The following is a 9,424-nucleotide window of genomic DNA, read 5'->3' on the forward strand; positions in this document are numbered from 1 at the left end:
TAAAGTGCTTCGATTTAAATTTTTATCCGGTTGTAAATGTGACAGAAGCGTTATGTATGGAACTGAACCCTGTGCTGTGATACTGTATCTTTTCAGCATTAAGTGTCTTAAGCAAAAATGCCTCCATTCTTTAATATATAATATACGTATATTTCCAGTAATTTGTCTGGAAACGTCGACGTGACCAAGTGACATGTTAAAAATTAGAGATACAATTCTATCAAATGACACCTAACACACCCAGGAAAAGAAAAACCAGTTCATGTGCTCCTGATTGGCAAGCACATTATTTCACGATTTCTCAAAGGATTATCATGTGTGAAATATGTTTAATTACAGTTTATTCTAAATATATAAGTATATATGTTGATACATAGTAATATTTAGCACATCTTTATTGGCATCTACTGAATAATCTCAGATTTATTGGATATATATAATTTAAATCAATTTTCGAAGGCATATTGTGTTTGGCGTCATACATAGAGTACAGAAGACAAAATTGAAAGACAAATCACACAACAGGTATAGTGTTTTAGTTAATATATTTATTTCATTACAGATAGTTTACGTATTGATATGTAATCAATACTTTAAGAGGGGTGTGTGAAAAGTCTTGAGTCTCAAAAAGACAAAGCATGGTACAGACTTCTGATGAAGGTACCAGATTTGAAGGCTTAAAAGCCTTGAAGGCTCAAAACTTTTCATAAACCCCTCGTATAAACCATATTATTATAAAGATACACGGTACTATAAAATAAACTGATAGACTTTTCCAGGAGTTATTTTAATTATTGTCATTAATATATTTAGAGATAAAATGAAAAATATCCGGGCGTTTAATTGTCCCATCAAATACAATATGCAAATCATATGGGGCACATTCCACACCTGTGAGGGCAATATTTTGAGAATCCGTAGTTATAGACAATCTGGCAAAATGTTGTCGGGTAATACTCGCAGAAAGTAGCATCAGCTTTGTCGCACGTCTCTAAAAGACAAACCAAAATGTTTATTCATATTAAAGTCACTTCAATTACATTTAAATTTCAAAAAGCAACAATTTCATTTCAGGGAATATTAATAGATATACAAACAGTCTAAGATATATTAAAGAAAGTCAATACATTCATAATCCGAGACATTTCATGCACAATCTTTTAAAAACAATTACAGAGAATTTCTTCAATGAGTTAATCGAGATTTTATTTCTATACACTGCTAATAGTTAATAATTTTTCAGATCACCACAAGTGATATATGTAATATAATTTGACATTTTATTACTACTAACTATAATAAATAATAGGAACGAACATGATTAGTAAATAATAACGCAGTAAGAAATATAAAGTTCAAATTTTCGGCAATCCGGCCTAAACCGGCAAAAAATACCCGACAATTTGTCTGTACAGCTGTTTGCGAAACTAATTCCCCGAGCAAGCTGTTATCCTAAGTCTAAAGCATTAATTGCAATATGATGCATAATTTTTTTCTTCAACAAACCCTCACTTTATCTCAAATGAAATTCAGCAATATCTCAGTATTAATTGAGTAATAACAAATAGAGATATGAATTGAAAATGGATTGTATAGTTTACAAAACACATAAATTATACTGAATGTTCAAGTAAAACCTATTTGTACTCTGTAGGTAAATGAAAATATGAACTTGAATATTGATTTTATTGGTAAACTAAAAGACAAAATGGCAACTTACGATTCTCACACTGTGCTCCTTTGGCTACTTGGAAGCAATTACATTTGCAAGTATTTATATTGAGTGCGCCACCGAACTGACAAGCTTTGCCATTGCAATCTGTATAAAATATTGAAGAATTTGATCAAATATGAACGAAAATATATGCTAAGGAGAATCACAAAAATTGTTAAAGCGTTTCAGATGAATATCCTCATTAAATTTTGTAACATTAATTGTTATCTGTTTTGGACCCACCAGATCCTAGTGAATAGACGAAAACTGAAAAAGGTATTTTTGACGGCTATAAAATACGGAGAAACAGAATATGGTATAGCAGTATTTTGACTCTAGTCATGCACAGATGCGCATATATATTAATACAATATTGAGTATAGTTTATGTAACATTCAGTAAAATACAGCTGATAATTATGAGTGGACACAGCTGCTGTGGATTATATTAGAGTCTGTTCAATCCAGTTTGTTTATATTCTACGGATATTTGTAGATATCCATCTATATATCCAGTAACAGGAGAAGTCCTATATGATGACATTTGGGAAACCGCTAACCGAAGTGTAGCTTCGGATAGCACATTATGAGGTTATTACCAATAATTATATATATATATATATATATATATATATATATATATATCCTTGTGTGTGCGTGTGTGTGTGTCAGGTCAGACTAGTGCTGGTGCCTAAATGACAGTAGATGGTACAACCTGCGGGTGTTTCTGCTGCCTTTCAATGCAAGAGTAGGCGCCGATCACCACGCATGGCTCAACTGCGCTGGATAGTTTGGATTAGGAAAAATCAATGAGAATGGCCCGAGTCTCTAAGAATTCTTCACAAATATGAATCTGTGCATTGCAAACAACTTCTACAATGGCAAAGACCGGCATAACATTTTTTTGTGCCATCCAAGATCAGGACATTAGCACGAGATTGAATTCCTCATGGTCAGAAGAATGATGTCATCACTGTGAAGCAAACAAGATCCTTCCACAATGCAGACTGTAACAGATCATCTGTTGGTTATAGCCAAAGTAAAGATGGTCACAAAGAAAACACTAAGAGCCGAAAAACCAAAGAAACATAAGATCAACACAAACAGTACCCAAGATCTAGTGATAAGAATCTAATTTCAAGAATGTGTTGAAGAACAGCTCCAAAAGTTAGATAGCTCATCCCCTGACGACATGTGGAAAAACATGAAATCAGCAATATATGATTCTACATCGAGGGCTTTTGGAACGGATTGACATTCCACGGAGGACTGGATCGAAGGTAATACATCAATAATAATGTCATTACTTGAGAAAAAGCTCAAGATCTTCATAAAGCACAATGGAAAGCCAACAGAAAGTACAAAGCAACAGCTACGTGCTGCAAAATTCAACCTTCAAAAAGAAACTAGAAAATGTGCCAACCAGTAGCTTGATAAATTATACTTAGAAATTCAACAGGCGAATGGCATGGGTAACATCAGGAAAATGTATGAGAAGATTAGAGTTGCTATCGGACCAACAGTAACTCTTGAGTCTGCAACAGGTGACCAGCTGACGAACAAGAAGAAACGAATGGAAAGATGGGTGCAATATTACTCTAAATTATACACAAAGAAGCGAGATGTTGACAGACAGATTGATGAGGCCATTCCTCAGCTCCCCGAAATGACAGAACTTGATATACCACCAATGGGAGAAGAACTCTCCACTGCAGTTGGTGAACTTGCAGGCGGAAAATCACCCGGAGATGACAATATACCTGCTGAAGTGTTGAAAGAGCACAAAGATGCCCTCCTTCCACATTTATTCAAGTTACTAAAGACGTGTTCGGTGGAAGTAAAAAATTTCAGAGGATATGAGAGATCCCAAGATCATCACTCACTACAAAAATAAAGAGGACAAGATAGATTGCAATAACTACACTTCTGAGCAACAGTGGAAAAACTTTTGCCAGTATCATTTTGAAACGTCTTCAGAAGCTAACAGAAAGAGTACTGCTATAGAGCCAGTGCGGTTTAAGATCTAACTGCTGAACAATGGATATGATTTTCTTCATTCCTGAACAACAAGAAAGTGCCGGGAGCAGCAATTACCACTATATATAGCATTTGTCAATCTGACAAAGGCATTTGTTACAGTGAGCAGATCAGGACAGACAGTACATGGTGCTTGGAAAATGTAGCTGTTCCCCATCACTGCTGCAACTCATTGTTTCGTTCCCTGACGACATGAAGGTTACCATTTAGTTTGACGGTTTACTATCAGATAGCTTCAACATCAACAGCGGAGTAAAACACCGTTGTGTCTTAGCATCAATCCTTTTCTGCATTTAATTTGATGTGTTGCTGCAGTATGCATTTCAAGAGTCGCCGGGAGATGTCCCCTTTGTTGGAGAACTGATGGGACACTTTTTGATCTCTCTAGGCTTCGGGCCAAGATCGAGATCAATAGAGCAACAATGAGACTTTCTCTTCGCCGACGATGCGGCACTTGTTACTGACAGCGAATTAACTCTACAAATAATAATGGCTCACCTATAATCAGCATGCGAGGCCTTCGGTTTGGTCATCAGTGTAAAGTAGACAGGCATCCTCACTCAGGAGGGCACAGTGAAAGGCCATATCAACCTTGATGACAAAGAGCTTGAGACAGTGGAAAGGTTCTGCTATCTAGGGTCTACCATTTCCTCTAATGCTTTACTTGATGAAATTAACGTTAGGATAGAGCAAGCAGCAACAACATTTAGAAAGCTGACAAAACGAGTATGGAAGAACAAGAGATCAGATATGAAGACAAAGATCAGGATTTATGATGCATGTGTTGTCAGCACAATCCTCTATGGATCAGCACGCTCCTCTATGAATCAGCACACTCCGCAAGATCTTAGGCCTAACATGGCGCGACAAGGTCACCAATGTTGACGTGCTGGCCCAGGCGAATCTTCAAAGCATGACAGCTATCTTGTGTCTCAGAAGACTGAGTTAGCTGGGGCACGTCAAGACAATGGATGACCATCGAATCTCAAAGCAATTGCTCTATGGAGAACTGGCCCATGCATGAGACCAAGACGAGGACCGAAACTGAGGTATAAGGACACTTGTAAAACTAGTTTGTCCAAGTGTGAGGTGGATATCAGCACCTCGGAAGAGAGGGCTGAGGACAGAACAACATGGGAGACTGTGGTGAAGGAAGGAACTTCTTCGCTAGAGAGCAGCTACAGAAACAAACAAGTTGAGAAGCATCAGCGGCGAAAGGAAAACAACAGAAATGCAGAGCGCCGAGCCACCCTCTTGGTATGCAAGTACTGTGACAGAATCTGCGTTTCAATTATAGGAAGAATCAGCCATGAAAGAAGCTGCAAGAACAGGAGTCCGTGATATGTTCGATTAAATTATCTCTAAGCTAAATGACCGTCTGCATAGGCGAAAAGGGCCAATTATTATATATATAATCTATCGTGTACCTTACTAAACAAGCATGATTTAGCTCTTTCTTCGTAGATTGAAAAGAATTGACGGCCGACTTTCATCGACTGTCGATTCTTATTATGAAAGGCGTCTGCATCAACATGGCCAATATACTCATCAAGTACAGTATCTTCAGAAAACTGGAACTTCTAATTTGCACACATCCATATATTAGTGTTTCGGAAAAGTAATATCCCATTTTGAAGCAAACATTTGATGTCATACCACAATACTTTACTAGTTAATACAAGGGTTCCTTGCCATCAACTAATTCTACATGGAGTCAATAACTAAATTTCTTAACGCAGTAATGTGTTACTGTATCTGATAACCCATGGAGAACAAGGGCCTTACTATTCGGCACAGTTAGCTTTATGAATTTCGCAAGGACAACAATATAACAAGGGAAAATATATTTAGTGTATATCCTGATGGTTTTATATTATGAAATTGCAATGGGTAAGTTAACAAATTACGAAATAGGTGATTTTCTTCTTTCTGGTGGGTATAGATCAAGAACATCTACTTTCAATAATGAATTCTCGAAAATAACAATTGAAAAAAAAAGTAAATCCACTGGCGTCAAAGTATCTTATCTCGGATTTATATCGGAAGTTTATTAAATCCTGGTCCACTGTGCTAGATCATCTCAAGTAGATGGAAAGAGGAAATGTGTACCTTTTGAGCTGAAGCTCTAGAATAAGTGGTGCATTCAAAAGGTTAAACCAAGAACAGTTAAGTTTATTAGGATGGGATGCTCTACTACAACCTTTCTGTTTATCAGATCCAGCGTCATCAGATTATTACTTCCACGAGTCATTTGAAACTTGTATCGGTGGAAAATTCTTCAGAAGTGAGGCTGATGTCCAAACCGTACTCCAAACATTTTCATCTTCTCAATAACTTGATTGTTTGACCGATCAATCGGAAAATTGGTTTCGAAGTGGGGAAATATTATTGCTAGCGTTGGTGAATGCATTCTAGAGGAATAAGTATATTTATGATATACTTTAAATTTATTTGAAAACATTACATGAAATGTGACGTTCCTTTACAGTAGCCGTAATATGTGTACTTAGCTAAAATCTAAGTGAATTAATGCATAATGCATTATGTATTAATCATTTTCACTCGAAGTCGGTGACATTGAAACAAATGCTAAACAATTTCAGAGTAGTCAAAATTAGACTTTATTTATCTGAAAAGACACAGGAAGCAGGAGAGAGCAAATATGGAGGTTGTTTAAGCGAGGCTAACATTAAAAATTTGTCGTACACCCAAGGCGGTGTGTATAGGCACATTGCCATAAGGAAACCACCACTCTTCACTTTGCCATAGTTCGGGGCGTTTTCATCTCGACACGTTTTTCAAACGCTTCAGGATTGCCAAGTGAAATATCTGGTTAACAGTTTGACCAAGAGGAAAAACTACTGTTGGAGAATTCCTTTCCCATCGACGAAACAAATCAACATCGTCTTCACACTGGACTTCACTTGACTCTTTTTGGGGGCGTGGTGACATTGAATGCTTCCAGTGACTTGATTACTGTGTCGCTTCCGGATCATAGCCGTAGCACAAGATTTCGTTACAAGTGATAACCTTCGGAAAGAGGTTGGGGTTAACTTACAACTCTTACAACTCTATTTCCTTTGACGACATGCATGCATTCAGTCGTCACTTCTTTTGACCTGCCCTGAGCAACTGAACAACAAATTTTGCTGCAACTTTTATCATTCGTATTTCCTCTCTCAGAACTGGTTGGCAGGAACCCCAGGATACACGAATCATATCAACAAATTCGTGAATTCTTCGGTGACTCCAAGATCATGTCATGAATTTTCTGGATGTTTTCATTCATTCGGGAGGTTAAGGATCGCTCTGAATGATGTTGGTCTTCAAGCGACAAGTAACCGTTCCTAATGCGTAAAAACTACTCGTAAACTTGTGTTTTGCTCATGGCAGCGTCGTACTAAGCCATTTCAAGCATGGGAACTCTTTCGGCCGCCGTTATCCCTAGCAGAAAACTGAATTTTACGGAAGTACGCTGTTCCTGCGTTTCAACTATCGAAAAAATCGACAAACAGAATAGAAGCACTGCCAAACAAGACCACACACGTGGCAGTACGACCGCAAACGACGACGCCGGTCGGTAGACTGATGCCTGAGAGTCGCATCAAGTGGCGGCTTCTACCGGCGGAATCCTGAACTACGACGGGCTTGTCCCAGAGATCACTTTTCCGGTTACTTTTCGGTATCCCCTCGTGCTTCTACGTTACTATCAGATTCTGTTTTAAAATAAAACCTCGTCACTAATTTTAAAAGTCACGAAAATAGTAAACAGAGAATGTGGATACTCAGAAGGACAATACATTAATCCCCAAAAGTATTGTGATCAGGTACACTGGTATACCTCAAAGACGAAAAGAAAAAAAATGTCGGATTAACAGAATTTAATTCCTTTTTGAAATACCAAAATAATATATTGCAAAAACTTTTATCCCGCTATTAACTGAACATATCCCACGAAAGAGAAAATCAGAGGATTATTATGTGGAAATATTTTAAGTACTAATTATAGGTGTACGGCAAACATGAATGTTATAATGCATAAACAAAATAAATCAATATAGTATAAGTGTATATGCAAAACAACCAATAATACACCACTCCAATTATCATATAATGAAAAAGCAAGGATATATGCAACAAACGTACTGAAAATAAACACAAGAATACACAACATAGAACGTAAAACTGCTTCAGTATAGAAAAAAGTAGATATATTGAGGTTTGCTGCCACACAGCGTTAATATTAAGGAGAGGATAATAGAGACCAGTGGGTCATACGTTAATGAATCAAAAACAATGTATTTGTTTTATTAGCCAATGATCTAAATATTATTTTCCAAGCGTCCAATGATATACACTTTACTATTTAGAATCTGACTCACATTTCAGGCCAATCTCAAGCTATTTTTTTTTTTAAATGTTTGACAACGTAACTTATTTGAATTTCGGAATAATATTTTCTCCGTAACAGCTTGTAGTCAATACAATACTATATTTAAGAGATGTGGAATTATATACAATATTTACATTATGTACATTATTTACATGTGACGGATATTTGCTTTCATCTTGTTTGTTGTTAACACAATGTTTTGGCTTATATACCCAACAGCCTTCATCAGGTGTGTTGGGAAAATTTCGAACCTGGGTTCTTATTCCTACGCCATAAACCCACGGGCATATGGCGTAGTGGTGAAGAGACCGGGCTACTAACCCCAAGACTCTGGGTTCGATTTCAGGTAGTGACCTGAATAATAATAATAATAATAATAATAATAATAATAATAATAACAACAACAGCAACAACAACAACATCGAAAAATAGCTTAGGAATGAGATCCCAGGTTCGACATTTCCCCAATACACTTGATGAAGGCTGGAGGATGTATCAGCTGAAATGTTGTGTTAACAACAAACAAGATGAGGACAAATATCTATCAAATGTAAATAATTTAAATAATATAAATAATGTATCTTTTAGTCACTCATTCATTCTAAAGAGTTTATGAATTCGTTTTCTAGCGAACAGTCTATTATTTTGCCTTGTCCATATTCATATTTCTCCACCAAAATTCAATTCCCATGCTGTCGAAATTAGCTGATTAAATGTTTTTGTTTGATGACATTTCATTGACAAGCGATGATGGTCTCAGACTACTTGCATTTGCGTATATATATATATATATATATATATATATATATGTATGTGCATAGAGACATACACACACACACACACACACACACACACACACACACACACACACACACACATGTAAATGGGTATATATAGCTATATGTATATGCAAATATAGGTATTTATTAACGTACATATATGCATAAAGAACAAATATACTAACCGCAAAGAGTACTATTTTCTGGCCTTCGGCAGTTTGTTAGTTTATGCGAAGCACTAGCAAGCTGATATGGAAACTGCGTATTTTTTTGCCTGAAAAGATATATTTAGTTATTCACAAAATCATAGAATTTCACTGAAATATGTACCTAAATTTCGTAGTTTATCATAAAATTCCTATTCTAAAATGGGCTTTATCTTTTTCAAGTACCTTAAACAACCCATTTCGATATATATGGATATACATGTACACACACATACACACACACACACACACACACACACACACACACACACACACACACACACACACACACACAC

General features: G+C 36.5%; 1 protein-coding gene across 1 annotated transcript in view; it reads right to left on the reverse strand.

Moving 5' to 3' along the window:
• Positions 1–528: 528 nt before the first annotated feature.
• Positions 529–9,424, reverse strand: part of LOC106879367 (cysteine-rich venom protein) — a 49,630-nt gene continuing 40,734 nt past the window's right edge. Inside the window, exons 6-8 of the mRNA XM_014928889.2 lie at positions 9,108–9,196; positions 1,721–1,819; positions 529–991 (exon numbers count right to left, since the gene is read on the reverse strand). Coding sequence (XP_014784375.1) covers positions 870–991; positions 1,721–1,819; positions 9,108–9,196 — 310 coding nt within the window. The 3' untranslated portion in view covers positions 529–869. The remainder of the gene's footprint in view (positions 992–1,720; positions 1,820–9,107; positions 9,197–9,424) is intronic.

This window comes from Octopus bimaculoides, chromosome 1 (assembly GCF_001194135.2).
Source record: "Octopus bimaculoides isolate UCB-OBI-ISO-001 chromosome 1, ASM119413v2, whole genome shotgun sequence".
NCBI lineage: Eukaryota > Metazoa > Mollusca > Cephalopoda > Octopoda > Octopodidae > Octopus > Octopus bimaculoides.